Source organism: Rhineura floridana, chromosome 18 (assembly GCF_030035675.1).
Source record: "Rhineura floridana isolate rRhiFlo1 chromosome 18, rRhiFlo1.hap2, whole genome shotgun sequence".
NCBI lineage: Eukaryota > Metazoa > Chordata > Lepidosauria > Squamata > Rhineuridae > Rhineura > Rhineura floridana.
This window is the reverse complement of record NC_084497.1, coordinates 14,375,433-14,395,353: the sequence shown is the minus strand read 5'-3', so window position 1 is coordinate 14,395,353 and position 19,921 is coordinate 14,375,433. Positions and strand designations below refer to the sequence as shown.

Genomic DNA, 19,921 nt, shown 5'->3' with positions numbered 1-19,921 from the left:
TATGTGTGTGTTTTAACAGTTAAAATGTCAACAAAACCCGTAGCAACAATTAAAATACAATGCAGCAGGCAATTATATAAAATTTGATACATTTCTCTGTGTGTAATTTCTATGTAATATGTGAGAGTTATGTGTTTTGTATGCAATGCTCTGCTCCAGAATGTGTTAAGGCTTCCATAAATAGGAAGCTTTTACTGCAAGTTGGTGCTGGCTTTTTAGAGATGGGATCCATTAGCCAAGGCTGGTTGGAAAGCATATCCGTCGACCTAACAGGCCAGTATTGATTTGAGTTCCTTCTTTGTTCGCTAACTGCTCCTTTTACCAATCGGTTTTTCTCTTGCAAAAAATTAATATAGATCATTTAAAAAGAAATATCAATATTTTGAAATATAATACCAGTAAATGCAAGGAAATATCAATAAAATTATCATTGTTAATATCGATATGTAGAGGCAGATTTTTTTTAAAAAAAAATCTGCTTTTGTGGAAAATTGCTACATAAATATCTGATCCACAGCAATAGAGAATAAGCAAATTTATGGAAAATCTGATACCAAATCCAAATTTGGCAGAATTCTGGCACATCCCTACAGCTATTACAGAGCTTCCCTATCCCTGAGCGGGTCAGTTTGAACCATCTAGGGTTGCCCTTGGGCCAAAGCATCCAAGTGTTTGCCATGGTTGATTCAGGGGTGTCCAGTAACTTTATGGCTTGGACTTTGCTAAACGACATGGCATCCCAATTGCCACACTTGAGACTCCCCTGTCAATGGAAACCATAGACTGTGGCCCTTGATGTCAGGAACAGTCACCCAGGCAACTGCTGGGTTGTGGGTGGAGCTACCTGGGCATGTAGAGTGACTGTCCCTCTACCTAGCCGCCCTGCTCTGATTCCTGGTGGTTTTGGGGGATGACCTGGTTGATGCAGCATGAGACCACAATTTCTTGGGGGAAAGCAACTGTCATGTTCCAGTTGGACTATTGCAAATGGCACTGCCAGCCTACTGAGGCAGCAGCGACAGCAGCAGTGGCCACCCCGCCCCATCTGAGGAGGCTCCCCTGCCTGTGAAGTACCAAGATTATCAGGCCGTCCTTGACAAGAATGACTGACCAGTTGCCATACCATAGGCCCTACAACTGTGCCATAGACTTGCTCCCAGAGGCCCAAATTGCCTCTGGGCGCATATATTCGTCGTCTGAGCCAAAGTTGGCTGCTCTAAGAAACTTCCTGGATGTTAGCCTGCGATGGGGGTTCATTCGGCCCTCCAAGTCTCCTGGCTGGGCTCATTTGGACTGCCTTCAAGTCGATCCCTCCCCCTGTTTATTGTTCTGGAAGCTTCTAGTTTCTCACATCTGTCTCAACTGCAGAAGCACTTCCTTTTTAACAACTGCAGTCAAACCGGGTACTTGGCATGCGATGGTGCATTTCCTGCCACCGTATCATGGGCTGCTGAAAACCGAACTCGTTGGGACGGTCGCTCACTTCCTCCCTCTGTTTCAAGGATTCTGCGAATGCTGAAGTTCAGGCTCCTTTGGGAGCCTCCTTGGTGCAGTTTCTGCTCCATCCTCTTTCCAATGTGGTGAACAGTATGTTTGAGAAGAAAAATGTAACGTAATAATAATTTTTAAAAAGGGTTCCAGTTTTAAAAAGGAAATCCTTCTGGTGTGAGACTGAGTCTGGAAGCCCTGAATGCAAAGCTGCTGTCTGCTAGACTCACTAGGTGGGCTTACTTGAACCACTGTTTTCTTGTCCTTAGGCCCTCATCTGCTACGAGAGGGGAGAGAGCTCTTGCACTCAGGTCCTGCTAGTGGGCTTCCCACAGGCATCTGGTTGGCCACTGGGAGAGCAGGATGCTAGCTTAGATGGGCCACTGGACTGATCCAGCAGGCTCTGCTTATGTTCTTATGATAGAATCAAACCAGACTCCCTTTGGGGATCTCTTGTGAGGCTTGCAGAGACAATGTACGTTAAACATTTGGAGCACCTGAAATGAGCAATGTAAATGTTGCTTGTTGTTTTATCCAACAACAATAATACATAATTTTAAGATGTTGACCTAGCACAAAACGAGCCTCCCTAGGGACAAATCAGAAATCATGATTTGCTAGAGATAGGTAACTGAAAATTGTTGTCGTTGTTTAAATATTACTAACTCTTCACCAGAAGGTCCCGGAACAGGTTGCAGCATATAAAACAGAGTTAAACCAACAAAACAGTAGAATAGGTGTTGCTCCTGGCAATACTTAAAAGACTATTTTGGCAATAAATAACAGTAATAATGGAGTATGTGCTGGTATAGATCCTGTGTCAAATTTGCTTGCAAAAATTCAAAGTTTCCCATTGCTGCATCTAAAGATTGGGTCACAGACCCGTTCTAGTTTTCTCTGCACCCCGTCAGCTGTTGAAGAAGACGGGAGGTTTTGTTTTTGTCCTGTGATCTCACCTTAAAGCAACCCAGTTTTGTAAGGACCCTGGAACAGCACGAAGCAGAGGCCTTCTGGCTGTTACCAAACACCATTGCCCACGGTTCTGTTTTCTGTCCTCATTTTCGCATGTCTTATTTTAGAGTCAGAGGCTCCTGTCTGTCTCAGAAGGAGATGGTTGGGAGAATTCGTGCCAAGTCTCATGGGAGAACATAATTCTAACAGGTCAGGAGGCAAGACCAGATCCAAAGGGTGGCAAGGTCAAGCGTAGGCTGGCACCTAGCACCCAAACACTGTCGAGACAATACAAAAGAACCCCTAGTTTCCATGCTTCATTTCTTCCAGGTTAAGGGGCTCATTGACAGGCAAAGCTGTGTGTCCTCAAGCTATTGATGGCGTTGGAGAAGGTCAGCAAATCAGTGGTAGAGCATCTCTTTTGCATGCAGAAGGTCCCAGATTCAGTCCTGGTGTCTCCAGGTAAAGCTGAGAATGTTTCCTGTCTGAAATCCTGGAGAACCACTACCTGACTGTGCTGTAGCAGTTAGTTATGAGCTAGACAAACCAATAGTCTGACTCAGTGTTAGGCAGCTTCCCGTATCATAGGCCAAATCTCTAGATGACCTCAGCCAATGATTTCATGGCATTTTTGCCATGCATGGCATTGAGAACGTGGATAGAGAAAAGTTTTTCTCCCTCTCTCATAATACTAGAACTCGTGGACATTCAAAGAAGCTGAATGTTGGAAGATTCAGGACAGACAAAAGGAAGTACTTCTTTACTCAGTGCATAGTCAAACTATGGAATTTGCTCCCACAAGACGCAGTCATGGCCACCAGCTTGGATGGCTTTAAAAGAAGATTAGACAAATTCATGGAGGACAGGGCTATCAATGGCTACTAGCCGTGATGGCTGTGCTCTGCCACCCTAGTCAGAGGCAGCATGCTTCTGAAAACCAGTTGCCGGAAGCCTCAGGAGGGGAGAGTGTTCTTGCACTCAGGTCCTGCTTGCGGGCTTCCCCCAGGCACCTGGTTAGCCACTGTGAGAACAGGATGCTGGACTAGATGGGCCACTGGCCTGATCCAGCAGGCTCTTCTTATGTTCTTATGTTCATGTAATAGCAATGATAAGCATGTGACAAGATGGAGCAACGTTTCCTTCAGCCAGCCACAGGGGTGGTACCCAAGAGCAGTGGCTCACATCCTTAAGGGGCCAGCTGCCCTTCTGCCATAGTGGAGTGCTGGAGGTCAGCCACCAGAGTCCCGATTCAAGACTCCTGGCACTTTACGCCAGTTGTAGTCCTTAAAATGATTGCTTCCCCTGCTTTAAATTCTCTTCCTTGTCATCTCTCTTCCCACACACCACAGCATGCTTTTCATACTGTGCCTCACCCAGTTGATGGCTTCTCTCACAATTGCTGTGCTATTTTTAGCAAGAACGAGGGATTGGCTTAAGTGGTGTTTATTTTTTTATTTTTTTAATGTGAAACATTTGCACACAATGAGGCATGAGCTCTCTTCATAGGCTGCTAAAAGTATGTGGGATTTGCAAAATCAGAAAGAAAAAAGGAAACACAAAAAGAGGTGTGTCTGCTGGAAACTGCTAAATCAGCAGGCATATGCACAACGAAGAATATAAAATAAAAATAAGCCAGGTCTTCACTACAAGATAGACCTTGTAGAATATTTGTTTGTGAAACTGAGAAGCAAAATGTTTTTAAAACAACAAAAGAAAAGGAAAAAGACCCTGCAGACAAATAGCCTCGCAATGTTACTAGTCCTCACATTTCTGTTTTAAAACGAGCTACGAGCTACATTCTGGCACATTTTCCCACTTTGTCCACTGGACTGCTGTAGCTTAGGCTTAGCGTTAAGTACTCAGCAGGACTCTTCCACTGGACTGGCTTGCCTACCCACTTGCACTTTTCTGCAAGGCAGTCTGCCTGTTATGCAGATGGAGGTAGTAGAATTATGAACTATTTGACTTCAGTCTGCCAGTAGAGTATAAGCAAGTAATAACTTGGAATATTCTTTAGGGTAGCTGTTGCCCTGAGGCACTGGTTTACTTCATGTAGGGAGTTTATTTTTTTAAAAAACTGCAGTGGATCTTAGGTGAAACCGCAACCTGTTTGGGGTGTGATGCCAGCCCTTGTGGGGACAGCCTGGAGTAAGGGGCACATAATGGCAGTCCTTGGTTTCAGTAGTGTAAGCTGATCAGCTGATATATGCATTGCTTAACTCTCTCGCTCTTTCTTCCTTGTCTTTAGCGTGCGCTGAAAAAAACTGAACTAGAATCTGGAGATTGGCTCCATGTATCCAGAATCCACCACGGACTCTCCAGCTAGATTCTCAAACAGGCAGACGGGCTCCCCAGGCATGATTTACAGGTGAGCTTGGGATACATTTTCCTACATTCCAAAGCAACGGCTGGGCTAGAAAAAGGCTGTATGTAAGCTACAATTTTTCAGGAGCTTAGATATACCACAACGTATGGTGCTGAGCACAGAATCCATCAGCTTCCCCAACATTTCCACCTTTGTTGGAAAAAAATCAAGTTTCTAGCCCATATTGTTTGTGAACAATGCTGTGAGAGTCTATACTTCCTGTTTTCTGAAATTTCAGAAGTCACAGGGGGGATGAATAAAGTTTCCAGTGGTTATGAAAGGGGCTCATTTCCCCCCCTGTCCATGAGTAGCAAAATCAGGCAACACTCACACCATACATTTATTCCACTATTACTCCACTTTAAATGGTCATGGCTTCCCCCAAAGAATCCTGGGAAACGTAGTTTAATAATCAGACTCTGAGAATTGCAGGTCTGTGAGGGAAAAAGGACTTTCCTAACAATGCTCAGCACCCTTCACAAACTACACTTCCCAGGATTCTTTGGGGAAAACCATGGCTGTTTAAAGTGGAATAAATGTGCTATGCGAAGGTAGCCTCAGTCATGCGAAAAGTAACAAAAAAAAATGTCGTTTCAGAATTGGCCCAGAGCTTGGATTTCTTGAGCACATCATTTTATGTTTAGTACAGAATGAATGTGACCCTAGGCTAGTTGAATGCTTAAGTACCCAAATGCACAAGGTTGGTATGCAAGCTTTTGAGTAACATAGGGACCTGGGTCAGTTGCAGTGCTGGCTCCTTGCAAACCATGTTTTGCAAACCAGAAGCCACACTTTGAAATGCATTTCCTTCCTTTTTCCCTTTCCAGTATGAATCACCCCCGCCTTCCTTTGGTGATAGCCGCTGTCTCTAGCTACACCAGTGCTAAGCTGATTTCTCATATTAAGCAGGGCTTAAGTTGATATGCACACTGCTTGGCTTTGGTGCAGATGTAATACTGACGCCTGATTTGTCTCTGCCTGCTTGTGCATTAGATGAGAGCGAGGCTAGAGATGCGGTTTATCTCAGAACCTCCATGTTTTCAAGGCATTCCGCTACCTCAGGTACCTCATTGCAGTGTTGCAGCTGGGTGCACTCTCAGCCCATATGCTCTGGTACATTCCTCTCAGATTGCATGACAGCCTGCAGAGTAGGGTCCTCTTCCACATGTTGGGATTGTATGCTGCAAAGGTGCACATTTGAAAAAAGGTGGGACTGGTCACTTGCACCTTTCCTACCTGACCAAGGCCGTCCCAGTAGACTGTTTGTGTGGAAAAGTCCTATGCGGTAGACCCTGCCGATGCAACCTCGTTGTTCACACAGATGCCCCTTTGGTGTAGGATGGCATAACGCAGAAGAAGCAGGCATGCAGGTCTGCAGGTATGAAGGGGTGCAGTCTGTTCTCCAGGACTTTGTGTTGCTCAAAGCTTGCATTCTCCTAAAGTGGCAAAAAAGGAAGCTGTGCACAAGAGAACAACTTTATAAATACCCCCCCCCCCCCTCAGCTTCTTAGTCCACCAGCAGCTGCATGTCAGCATGCAGGGCTGAGCCCAAACAACATAACCTTGTTTTGTGCTTGTTGAACAGTCAGCCGTTTTGCTGCAATCGTATTCAGTGGTATTCAGAGTGCTTTTGTTTCCTTTGGCTTCTGCCACTTCCAGGGCCAGCTCTGTCATTAGGCAATGAGGCGGACAGCTCAGGTGGCAGATGCTGGAAGGTATGAAGCGGCCGCAAGGTGCTGGAGAACAAATGTTGTGTGTGCCACGTGGCCTGCCTCACACCGTGCCTCACTGGAAATGGGACTGATGGAAGGAGCATGCTGTCGTTCCCCTTGGGCAGCAGAATGTCTTGGGCTGCCCCTGAGTGCTTCTCAGTATCATTATTCTTCTTTGCCCTCACTGCCATTTATTAAGACTAGCTGTTGCAATCTACAGGTTTTCTTAATTGCAACACAATCAGCTGTGCCTTAGTAGTAGTAGTAGTGGTAGTAGTAAAAGGTATATGCAGCCCTTTCTCCCAAAGGAGCCCAGGGTGGCAAACTAGGGCAGTGGCAACCTCTGGGAGGAGGGGGCATGTCAAGCCAAGCAGAAGGGGTGGATGGTTGGTGAGCCTCCTGTTGGTGAACAGAGGAAAAGATCGCTTATTGGGTGATGAGTCTGCAGTGGCCCCCTGCTGCCAACTGAGAGAGTGATTCTAGAACTTTCTCAGCAATGAGCCTCATGGCAGATTTTGTAAGGCTGGCTAGGAGCATGGGGACAGACTGGACTCTCAGCCCTTTATATTCTCTTCTTTATTCTAGGGGGAAAGTTTTGTCTGTTCCACTTGGGAATAGCGTTGTGAGTGGTGAGAGTAAAAATTGCCTGGCCCTCACTGACAGCAACCTTGCAGGGTTGTCTCTCTGCTCAGAACACACAAGACGCATCTCCCAAAATATACAAGCCCTTCCTTCTGCCTTTAACTCGCACAGCCCTGCCCACCCACAGGCATTTTGTTCGTTAAAAGGCGCATTGATGCACGCCTGCAGCATGATGCTGTCATATGTCCTCCTCCCCCAAGCAAGGCATTTCACATATACCCCCTTTTTTATAGTTTTCTTTTCCAACTGCTTCTCAACATTCTGTGGTTACTGAGCATGTTCAGTCCTCATTGGCCTGTCTTGGTCATATATAATTGTAGTTCTGGCAAGTTGAGGGTTCCCCTGGGAATGCCTTGGTACTCCTGTTTTGACTCCATTTCTGTCTGCCCTCACCATCCGTGTTTGCTGTTAGAGGGAGTGCCAGTGACAGGGAGATATCCAATGCCCAACACCACAGGAAATCTGAAGGTGCTGCTTAATTTCTGAAACGTTGATGGGGCTTCTGAATAGCTCTAGTGAAAGTGGAGGGTGGGAAGAGATACCACCCCTCCCAGGCTATGGTCTGAGGCACATAAGGCCAGCTCCCTGCTGAAGCTAAGCAGGGTCAGGTCTGGTCAGTGTCTTGATGGGAGACCTCCTGGGAACCATATGTAGGCTGCCTTGGGTTTCCATGATGAAAAGAAAGGCGGGGTATAAATGTAATAAATTAATCATCATCATCATCATCATCACACCAAGTTCTGTGGGCATCTTTCTTCGTTCAGGGTCTATTTTTCCCCCGCTCCGTGCCACTCTGCGTGAGAGGGCAAGTGGGGGGAGTACTTAAAAATATTTACTGGAATACTGAAAAATGAGTCCTAAATCTCTTTGCAGATGTCCTGTCTCTGCCCCAAGGATCTTACAGCCTGGAGTCTGATGGTGGAGAGAGGGGAGGGGTGGGATGTGAGAGGCAAAGCTATCCAGGGATGGATGTGAACCTGATTAGATTTACACCTGTGCTCCACTTGTCCTGCACTAAGCTTTGCAAAATTCTCACTTTTTTGCTGAGGGTTTGCTTGAAGGGGGATTTCTTCTGGCTCTGTGTCAGGGAGAATGTGAGAACCCCTCACTTTGATTTCCACATGACAGCTACACTTCCTGAACAATTCTGTTCTCCCTGTCCTTAGCACAGCTAATTAAAAACACGCCATGGGTTTTTCTTTTAAGAGGCGCTCCACTTCACTCTATCTCTACAAACTCAAAATTCCCAGTGAAATGCAAACCTCTTCCACTTGGTGGCACAGTTGCAAAAATGTTTTACCAGCAGGACCTTAACAGAGAGCAAATAAATCAGGATAGAAGCTTTGACTGGGGGCCCAGCAGTGGCAGCTGGTGGCTGCATGTCCGTGAGGCAGTGGAATCCACTCCAGGTTTTAGAAACTTTCAAGGGCTGTCTAAAGCACCTTGGAGAGCTCCTTGACAATTCAGACTAAAACCCAGAGCAGATACCACTGCCCCACTGACATGAAGCTGCCACTGGAACCCAGAGAGGTGTACTTGTGTGTGTGTGTTTGTGTGGGTTTTTTACCATGATTTGTGGTCATTTCTTCTCTCTTTCCCTTCTGCTCTCGGAAGCGCTCGCTACGGAAGTCCCAAAAGACAACTCCAGTTTTACAGGTAATGGTGCCCATTTTTTCTTCTCAATGTGCAGTGTGCACCTGAGTCACTAGCATATGTTAGTTCATTGCGGCTGACCTTGATCTCCCCCTTCTTCCCCCGCTCCAATTCACTCCTGCACCTGCAGTGTGGCAGGCAGAAATGCAACAGGTACAACTTTTCTCGTCACTGCATTTCTGCTTTTTTGGAAATAATGGATCTCTTGAATGTCTGCTACTGTTACAATGAGTTAAAATTAAAATGTTGTACTAAAATGAAATCAAATAATGCAAAATGAAACATATGCTTGCTTTCCTTGCTTTGTGAAAAGTACGGGAGTTTTCCGCTTATCTGCTTCTTTAGCAATTAAAGATGTTATTCCCAGCTTGTAGGACCAAAGGTCAAGGATAGAGGAAGTCTGGGATGAGAACAGAGAAGTGGACCAGAATAGACAGATGCTGAGAAATTAAACAATGATGTATTCTTGATTAGCTATGCATTTCTGATATTATGTATGTGACGCATCTATAGCCTATAAATATGATGACTGTCAGCTATTCTGGAGAGCCACTTGATTGGGGCCCTCCCTTTGCAAAGGTAGTATTAAAGGCAAGACTTTATACTGATCTGGTCTCGTCTCTATTCCTTATTGGCATCTCAAGGAATTGAGAGCTTTTATCAGTCGGGCTTTCATCCAGGCCCGGCTCCTTTTGTAACACTACTGTGCACTTGTGAAATGTGCAGGAAACCTTATGGGGAACTGCTGCAGCAGCCTTATCTTTGCAGTGTTTCTGGTGGTGTGCCGTGTGTTTCCAAAATATGTTTGTTCAGCTCAAAGGATGGTGGGATCATCTTGGGGAAACTCTTTAGAAGCTGTGCTAGAGCATCCTTCAGAGATGAACCCAAGGGGACCCTCTCTGGTTTATATACTTGATGGTCTCTATCCAGTGGTGACTCCATGTCAGTGGGACAGTGGAATCCGCTCTGGGTTTAAGTCTGAACTTTCAATGAGCTGTTCATGGTGCTGATGTGCTTTGGACAGCTCCTTGAAAGTTCAAACTAAAACCCGGAGAGGATTCCACTGCCCAACTGATATGGAGCCACCAGCTGCCAGTGGTCTCTTCACTTAAATGAGGATATGATATCCCCCAATTTCATAAGCCAAGAAATGGCATTCTTAGTTGTCCCAGGAAAATACTCAGATGATCAACTTGGTAGCCATTCTTATGGATAAGCTGCTTTCAGAGGTGGCAGAATAAAGCTTGGGGCAGCTTCAAATATATAGAGATATAAATTGTGTATCACCCATTTAGGATGTGCCCATGTATATGAAGTTCTTGAAGAAGGGTGACCCACATCACCCTAACACACAAACTAGGAAAACATGAGATGCCTACTTGCAAATGAAAGGCCAAACTTATGGAAAGGAGTGCTCAGTCCTAGGGACCCTTTTCTGGAGACAATGACCCAGTAAGCCAAACCATGAAAGAGCAAGCGTGCAGGTTCCCAGAGGGGAGATTGTGTCCACTTTGCTTCTGCCCTGAGCTAAGCGGTGAGTTAGCTGAGCATGTCATCTCAACCCCAGGCTCTTGGCAGGGATGGAAGGATCTGTCAATTTAGGTTTTCCCCAATTCTCATTTTTCCAGTTTTAAATTCAGTTTTCCACATTTCTGCGGCAATTTTGTGTTTTTTTTAAAAAAAATCCCCATGAAAATTCTCCAGCATTTTAGTGTGAATTTCTCCTAATAAACACATTTTTGTGTGCAGTTTTGGCTAATGTACACATTTTTGCAAGCCATTTCTACTAATATAATGCATTTTTGTATGTTATTTTCACTAATACATTCATTTTTATGCCAACGTTCTCCTAACATAAGAATTTTTGTCAACATTGGTTGGTCAGAGAATTGCATCTCAAAATTCAGAAAACCCCAAATTTCAAAGGATGACTGTGTCTCAGACCTCATATTGTTTCAGAAACTGTGAATTTGATAGGTTTGGCTTTAAATGCGAACTGAATCAAATTTCCCCCCCTCCCTAGCTCTTGGATTATCTCTCTCCAGACAAACCACCAGCTGTAACCAAGGTTTTTCTTGTGGTTTACAGCTCCTGGCTTTGTCCGAGAGCGCTACATCACAAGCCCAGGTTTGAACAACATGCTAAGCCAAACCGCAGCTTAGCTTAGTGCAGTATATACGCAAAATAACTGGAGAAGAGCGAAGCAGCCACGATTTCCTCTCTAGGAGCCCCCATGTTTGCTCATTCTTGTTAAGCCATGATTTGGCATACTGCTACAGGTGAACAAAGGGAACATGTGTGCTGCAACGTCCAAAGGAAAGCTGGATCTGCAAGTGTAAAGAGCTTCATCTGCTCTGTCGCCATAGAATATGGTGACTTCAGTCCAACACTTAAGGGCTCATCCAGATGACTGCAAAATGTGTGACATGCCCGCTATGTGTGTTCATTATTTTTCGGTCGTCCAAATGGTGTTGGGGGGGGGTCTGCAACTACTGCGCAGATGCATTTTATTTTTTGCCAGCCTGCAAACTGGGCGGCCGCTCTGGGTGAGATCTGCAATGCACAGCAAGCGAGAAAGGGGTGGTGGTTGGTTTCAGCCTGCCTCCGAAAGCTTTGTCAATTTCATTCTACTCCCTGGGGTTTTTGCTTCAAATCAGAAAAGCATACATTCCTTTAAGTGTAATATCGCAAATAGGGGCTTCTGGTCGGTTTCAAGCCTGCTCCAGAAAGCTTTGTCAATTTCATTCTAGTGGGAAGGAAAGGGGGGGGGTGACACCTTTCTTGCTTTTTTGGAGAAATAAGTGCAATTGCCAGCGTGTGTATCTCCTTAAATATCAATAAAGGCAGACAAGCACACATTCATTTAAGCATAATATCGCAAATACAAACAAGGCAGGTGTGAAACCGACCAGCAGCCTTTCCTTCCGAGGCGAGAAGTCCTTTACAGCCATATTGTGCTTCGTTGCAAAGGGGGAGAGGAGCATACGTAATTTTTTTGCTGACCAATTGGTTAATAGGGAGAGTTTCTAGAGGCAGAGCTTGGAAAAAGCGAAAAGAATGTAGGGGTCTTACCACTGCGTTTGCGGGTGCAAAAAAGTGTTTTTTATAAATTGGGAAATCATAGAATCATAGAGTTGGAAGGGGCCTTGTAGGCCATCGAGTCCAACCCCCTGCTCACAGCAGGAAATCCACAGCTAGAGCATCTCCCGCAGATAGCTGTCCAGCCTCTGCTTGAAGACATCCAGCGAAGGGGATCCCACCACCTCCCTACGCAGTCGGTTCCATTGCCGAACCGCCCTTACTGTCAAGAAGTTCCTTCTAATGTCCAATCTGAATCTACGCTCCTGCAAAGAGCGAACTAAAAGGCAAAGTGAGGACTATAAGATGACAAACCGAATATGGAAACTGTGGATTATCCCGCTCCATTTGGATAAGCCCTAAGTGTGTTTTAAACTCATTTAGTGTGTTTTAAACTGATTTGTTTCAATTGGCTCAAGGGCCAAACTAGATGCTGCAGTACTTTACATGCATTATTACATTTACCATCCACATTTTTTTAAAAAAAGTAATGAAATAGTCTCTCCATGAGCCCTCTGACAGGACTGGTGGGTGGGAGGGAATTTAACCCTGAATAATCCTCCCCCCTCCTGAAGCTGCCCTTTGTATTGGAAAAGCCATGCATGTCCAATGCAAAATAATAATATTTAACATCACCTCTACTTTGACCCTTAAGCGTCCTTAATGTTGTGTTCGATTAAAACCGACAGGTACTGCGTGGCTCTCCTATGCTCCATCATATAGCCTGGTCACTGTTTGCCTTAACTAGGAGCTGTTGTCCAGCATCTTAGAAAAATATCCTTTCCTGCTATTTCCTAGCCCTTGTACTTTTGTTTCCTTCACAAACAAACAAAACAAATTTTGTGTCAATGTGCATGGGGCTTTGCAGAACAGCGTAAGCCAAAAAGGAAAAACGTCCCTGCATCAAGGACCTGACAGTTCGCATTTCAATGATGACAGGGAGGAGAGGCGGGGCTTCATGGTTAAATATGAGTAAATGCAGCATGAATGGTTATTATCCATAGGACATAATCAACATGCACCTTTTTTAACAGAGTAACATAAGCAAAACAAGAGGGGGGGAGGCAAGGCCAGGCCCTGCCCCTAGGAGATTGACATCTCCAACAACAGTGGCACAGAAAAAGAAGGGAAGGAACATTGGCAAAGTGGAATCCCTCAAGGATCGGTATTGGGATCTGTACTTTTCAACTTGTTCATTAATGACCTAGAATTAGGAGTGAGCAGTGAAGTGGCCAAGTTTGCTGACGACACTAAATTGTTCAGGGTTGTTAAAACAAAAAGGGATTGCGAAGAGCTCCAAAAAGACCTCTCCAAACTGAGTGAGTGGGTGGAAAAATGGCAAATGCAATTCAATATAAACAAGTGTAAAATTATGCATATTGGAGCAAAAAATCTTAATTTCACATATACGCTCATGGGGTCTGAACTGGCGGTGACCAACCAGGAGAGAGACCTCGGGGTTGTAGTGGACAGCACGATGAAAATGTCGACCCAGTGTGCGGCAGCTGTGAAAAAGGCAAATTCCATGCTAGTGATAATTAGGAAAGGAATTGAAAATACAACAGCCGATATCATAATGCCGTTGTATAAATCTATGGTGCGGCCGCATTTGGAATATTGTGTACAGTTCTGATCACCTCATCTCAAAAAGGATATAGAGTTGGAAAAGGTTCAGAAGAGGGCAACCAGAATGATCAAGGGGATGGAGCGACTTCCTTACGAGGAAAGGTTGCAGCATTTGGGGCTTTTTAGTTTAGAGAAAAGGCGGGTCAGAGGAGACATGATAGAAGTGTATAAAATTATGCATGGCATTGAGAAAGTGGATAGAGAAAGGTTTTTCTCCCTCTCTCATAATACTAGAACTCGTGGACATTCAAAGAACCTGAATGTTGGAAGATTCAGGACAGACAGATAGTTAAACTATGGAATTTGCTCCCACAAGATGCAGTCATGGCCACCAGCTTGGATGACTTTAAAAGAAGATTAGACAAATTCATGGAGGACAGGGCTATCAATGGCTACTAGCCATGATGGCTGTGCTCTGCCACCCTAGTCAGAGGCAGCATGCTTCTGAAAACCAGTTGTCGGAAGCCTCAGGAGGGGAGAGTGTTCTTGCACTCGGGTCCCACTTGCGGGCTTCCCCCAGACACCTGGTTGGCCACTGTGAGAACAGGATGCTGGACTAGATGGGCCACTGGCCTGATCCAGCAGGCTCTTCTTATGTTCTTATGTTCTTATCAGCCCCAGCCAGCATAGTGGAGGGTCAGGGATGATGGGAATTGTAGTTCAGCTACATCTGGAGGGCCACAAGTTCTCCACCCTTGGGTCAAACCAAGGTTTGGGTGGCAATAGCAGGCTTTGAAGGAAGACATACGCCTGTCATGGATGAACAGGGAGTATCGGGATACTTAAGAGAGGAGGAGATTTTTGGGAAGCTGAGAGCAGCAGAGTAAGTTGGACACCAGAAGCTGCCTTATCCTAAGTCAGACCATGGTTTGTCTGTGTTTTGTTTTTTCAGTGTATGATAGAGCCACAAGAGTGGCTGTATACTATTGCCAGCATGGATTTTTCGCATTCCGCCATGTTAAATTGAAAATACCCCCCTGCCATTCTGATGCTTCCCATAAGCTCATTTCAAAACAAAACTTTACAAAACTTGTAGACCTGAACTCATAAATGCTTCCTTAACAATCCTCTAAGTTTTCATGGCAATACACACAACAGTCAGAGAGAATCAGGAGTTCAAAGTGTAAAACAAGAGAGAGAGAAATCCAGAGCGCTGTTGGTCCTTTTTCTGTCAGTGGTCTCATAATTTGTTGAAATTAATTAAAAATCAGCCATGTTCACAGAGTATCTGTGATCCTGTTACTGACCTTGCCCCTTCTTCTGCAATTTAACCTTCTGACTTTCATCTTCTGCAATTTAAAAGTTTTAAAAAATGCATGGCTGATATTTAATTAATTTAAGAAATTTAACATTGAAGTCTATTATAGTGTCATGAATGCTCTGTAAGAACCGTCAGTGTTCTAAAAGCCAGATGGATAGCTGTTTGGCTTGGCTAATCAGGGAGCCACATCCCCGTCAGGTAGGGTTGCCAGGTGTCTAGTTTTTGAGGGTCCTCTCTGGGTCTCCAAGTGACTCACCTTAATCTCTGGACTCCGGTTTTTGCGGTTCCTCTCTGGGTCTCCAGGTGACTCACCTTAATCTCTGGACTCTTAGTTTAAGTTAAGTTTCTAGGTGGTCTGGTTCAAACGATATAAACCAAAATGTCAGCTCCCCCCGCCCACAACTTCTGTTACTACTGGCTGCTCTAATCCCTGCCCTTTCAGGTTTTTAGCCAAAAAGTGAAGTCAGGGTTGTGATTGACAAGATTTGTTGACCCCAGGCAATAGCTAAACTCAGTTTCCTTTTCCTGCTTGTCTCACATCAGGAATTCAGTAAATATGTAGCTTTCAGCAGCATAAACAGTACTTTCTCTGTACAGGATTGGGACTTGCTTCTGAGTAAACATGCATAGGATTGCACTACAACAGAAGATCACAGCAGGATCTTGGTAGGCATAAAAGTGTACATGCAGGGGGTTTTCATTACTTGCAAAAATGGCATGTTACATATTTTATCTTTCAAATAATTTTTGAACATACGTTTTAAAAAGTGTATATGCTGCAGTGTTATATTTTTCTAATTAAGGAGTCGCACATGTTTAAATTTTACTGGACCGTTGAAGAGAGAGGTTTATTTGTCTTATTCATAACCTGTTTTGAAAACTTTCCCAGTGTGAAGCTTTTCTGGGAGTAAAGCTGCAATGCTAGTTCCACATACCTGGGAAGTAACCCCACTGAATTCAGTAGGACTTACTTTTGAGTAGATATGATTAGGAATGTGCTGAAAATTAATGGGACTTTTAAGTGAAAATAGAAAAGGATTGTGTTGTAAATCTTTCTCTTCCTCTCTGATCCTTTTTTAAAAGCAGTTATGCAGGACTTACTTATTTATTTATTTATTTATTTATTTAATTAACCTTATATACCGCCCGACTAGCAACAGCTCTCTGGGCGGTGAACATTAAAAATACAATAAAAATAACACAATACAATAAATCACAATACAAAACTGTACAAAAAACTGTACAGTCAAAAATCAAAATATAATAATTTAGAATTAACAGGAATTAAAATGCCTCAGAGAAGAGAAAGGTTTTAACCTGGCGCCGAAAAGATGATAGTGTCGGTGCCAGGCGCACCTCCTCGGGGAGACCATTCCATAGTTCGGGGGCCACCACTGAGAAGGCCCTAGATCTTGTCACCACTCTCCGGGCTTCCCTATGAGTCGGAACCCGGAGGAGGGCCTTCGTAGTAGACCGTAGTGTACGGGCCGGTTCATATCGGGAGAGGCGTTCCGACAGATATCGTGGTCCCGCGCCGTATAAGGCTTTATAGGTAAGTACCAACACTTTGAATCTGGCCCGGAAGCATATTGGAAGCCAGTGCAAACGGGTTAGCACAGGTGTTATATGCTCAGACCGCTTAGTTCTTGTTAGCAGTCTGGCCGCCGCATTTTGCACTAGCTGTAGCTTCTGAATTGTCTTCAAAGGTAGCCCTACGTAAAGCGCATTGCAGTAGTCCAGACGCGAGGTTACCATAGCATGTACCACTGATGTGAGGTCCTCCTTACTCAGATAGGGACGTAGCTGGGCTACCAACCGAAGTTGGTAGAACGCATTCCGGGCCACCGAGGCTACATGAGCCTCAAGTGTGAGGGAAGAGTCTAAGATGACTCCCAGACTACGCACCTGTTCCTTTAGGGGGAGTGTAACCCCATCCAGGACAGGGTATATATCCACCATCCGATCAGAGAAACCATCCACCAACAGCATCTCAGTCTTGTCAGGATTGAGTCTCAGTTTGTTAGTTCTCATCCAGTCCATTGTCGCAGCCAGGCAACGGTTCAGCACGTCGACTGCCTCACCTGAAGAAGATGTAAAGGAGAAGTAGAGCTGCGTGTCATCAGCATACTGATGACAACGCACTCCAAAACTCCTGATGACCGCCCCCAGTGGCTTCATATAAATGTTAAAAAGCATGGGAGACAAAACCGAACCCTACGGGACCCCACATTGGAGAACCCACGGTGTCGAGCAATGTTCCCCAAGCACTATCTTCTGGAGACGACCCGCTAAGTAGGAGCGGAACCACTGCCAAGCAGTGCCTCCAACTCCCAACTCCGCAAGCCTCTCCAGAAGGATACCATGGTCGATGGTATCAAAAGCCGCTGAGAGGTCAAGGAGAATCAACAGAGTTACACTCCCTCTGTCTCTCTCCCGACATAGGTCATCAAACAGGGCGACCAAGGCAGTCTCAGTTCCAAAACCAGGCCTGAACCCCGATTGAAATGGATCTAGATAATCGGTTTCATCCAATAGCGCCTGGAGCTGGTCAGCAACCACATGTTCCAGGATCTTGCCCAGGAACGGAACATTGGCTACTGGTCTGTAGCTGCTGAAATCCTCTGGGTCCAAGGAAGGTTTTTTCAGGAGTGGTCTCACTGCCGCCTCTTTCAGACAGCCAGGGACCACTCCCTCTCGTAAAGAGGCATTAATCACTTCCTTGGCCCAGCCAACTGTTCCTTCCTTGCTAGTTTTAATTAGCCAAGAGGGGCAAGGATCCAGTACTGTAGTGGTCGCACGAACCTGTCCAAGCACCTTGTCCATGTCCTCGAACTGAACCAACTGAAACTCATCCAACAAAACATGACAAGACTGTGCTCCGGACACCTCAGTAGGATTAACTGCTATTAAATAGGAGTCTAAGTCCCGGCGAATGCATGAGATCTTATGCTGGAAGTGTTCAGCAAATTTATTACATCGAGCTACCGATGTATCTGCCGTATCTTGTAGGCCTGGATGGAGTAGGCCACGAACCACTTTAAAAAGCTCCCGTGGGCGTGAGAGAGATGACTGAATAGTGGCGGCGAAATGTTGTTTTTTTGCCGCCCTCACCGCTCCTACATAGAGCTTAGTAGAAGCACGAACCAGCTCATAATTGCATTCGTCGGGAGTTCGTCTCCATCTCCGCTCAAGCCGCCTCCTGTCTTGTTTCATCGCTCTCAGCTCCGGAGTATACCAAGGAGCTGTATGAGCTCTACATAGGACAGGGCGCGCAGGAGCGATCGTGTCAACAGCCCGGGTCATCTCTGTATTCCACAGATCGGCCAGGGCTTCGACAGGAGCGCCAGTCTTATCAGTCGGAAAAACCCCCAGAGCCTTTTGAAAACCTTCAGAATTCATTAGTCTCCGGGGGCGGACCAATTTAATAGGTCCCCCACCCTTGCAGAGGGAAAAGGCTACTGAAAGTCTAAACTTCAACAAGCAATGATCTGTCCATGACAAAGGGAGAGATGTAAAACTCCCCACATCCAGATCACTATCCCCATGTCCGGTAGCAAAGACCAGGTCAAGAGTATGCCCCGATGTATGTGTTGGGCCACTAACATATTGAGACAGCCCCATGGTTGTCATGGCAGCCATGAAGTCCTGAGCTGCCCCAGACAAAGTAGCCTCGGCATGAATGTTGAGATCTCCCAGTACTAATAGTCTGGGGGATCTCAACAGTACCTCCGAGACCACTTCCGTCAGCTTAGTTAGGGAAGCCATTGGGCAGCAAGGTGGGCGGTACACCAAAAGGATTCCCAGCCTGTCCCTCTGGCCCAACACAAGGTGCAAACACTCCAGACCACTGATTGCATGGACATGGTGCTTGGTGAGTGAGATGGAACTCTTATAGACCACAGCAACCCCACCTCCCCGACCCTCAGATCTACCATGATGCTGAACCAGATACCCTGGTGGGCAGAGCTGGGAGAGACTAACTCCTCCCTGTTCGCCCACCCAGGTCTTGGTTATACATGCCAGATCGGCCACCTCGTCCACAATCAAATCATGGATGAGGGAGGTTTTATTATGTACCGATCTGGCATTAAAGAGCAGCAACTGGAGATCTGAGAGCTGGCTGATAGGACAACCAACAACCCTGCAGGTATGAGAAGGACCAGAACGTGGCACAGCCACTACATGTCTGGGCCGCGTTCTCCTTACCTGGCACGTCCCTCTCATATCACCATACCTCCCTCTGCCCGTCACTTAGGTGACTTAGGTGTCACTGCTTTTATTTGGCAGGAAACTAATACTTTTTTTAAAAAAAATGTTCGGCAATGGCCAACTGGCTTTGACAATAAACTATTATATGGGGTATATGTATTTTTATATCTCCTGTGTGTATATATATATGGAGTCTTTCTAACAACCCTGTGAGGTAGGGTTGGAAACCAAGGCAGCTCACAACAAGAAATAAAGCCATTAAAAGTTGAATAACCATAAAACAAGTATAAAACAGTTGCTAAACATCTTAACGTGGCATGATTCTGAATTTTGGATTGGGTGAGTGAAGTTCCTTATCAGTCCTGTGCATGCTTCAGAATTGCAGTCCTGTGCATGCTTCACTGTCTGAGTAAGCCCCATTGAATAAATTAGGACTTGCTTCTGAGTAAACATGCATAGGATTGCACCTTGGGGTGGTCATGGTTCCCCTCTGTTGTTTTCACCCTGAGGGGCAAATTAGGCTGAGAGATGGTGTGCAGCCCATGGTCACCCAGTAAACTTTGTATCTTATTCCCATTTTTAAATTTATTTATTGTTTGATTTATATCCCACCCTTCCTCCCAGTAGCTATGATAGAAACGATCTATATGCAGGCAAAGTTTATGAAGTAATGCAGATCCACATAATACATTTAAAGAACATCCAACCCGCATATAAAGGGCATGACTTCCCCCAAAGAATCCTGGGAAGTGTAAGAACAGGGCTTTAGCTCAGGGGTAGGACACATGTTTTGCATGCAAAGGTCCAAAATTCAATCTCTGGAAGAGACTATTGACTGAAATCCTGGAGAGCCAATGCTAGTCCATGTCATCAGTACTGAGCTAGATGGTACCAAATGGCCTGACTCAGTGTAAGGCAGATTCCTTTGTGGAAAGA

The 19,921-nt window shown here is 45.3% G+C and overlaps 1 protein-coding gene across 7 annotated transcripts in view; it reads left to right on the top strand.

The window, feature by feature from the left end:
* The window catches only part of KCNAB2 (potassium voltage-gated channel subfamily A regulatory beta subunit 2), a 137,329-nt gene that overhangs the window by 39,336 nt on the left and 78,072 nt on the right, over positions 1-19,921 (top strand). For 5 of the 7 annotated variants that reach the window (XM_061600959.1, XM_061600960.1, XM_061600962.1 and 2 more), the window contains exons 2-3: positions 4,688-4,807; positions 8,773-8,814. In XM_061600959.1, the coding sequence (XP_061456943.1) occupies positions 4,731-4,807; positions 8,773-8,814 (119 nt within the window). In that variant the 5' untranslated portion in view covers positions 4,688-4,730. Of the gene's footprint in view, positions 1-4,687; positions 4,808-6,463; positions 6,520-8,772; positions 8,815-19,921 lie in introns of those variants that run through there. The other 2 variants (XM_061600965.1, XM_061600964.1) reach the window with 2 other exon arrangements.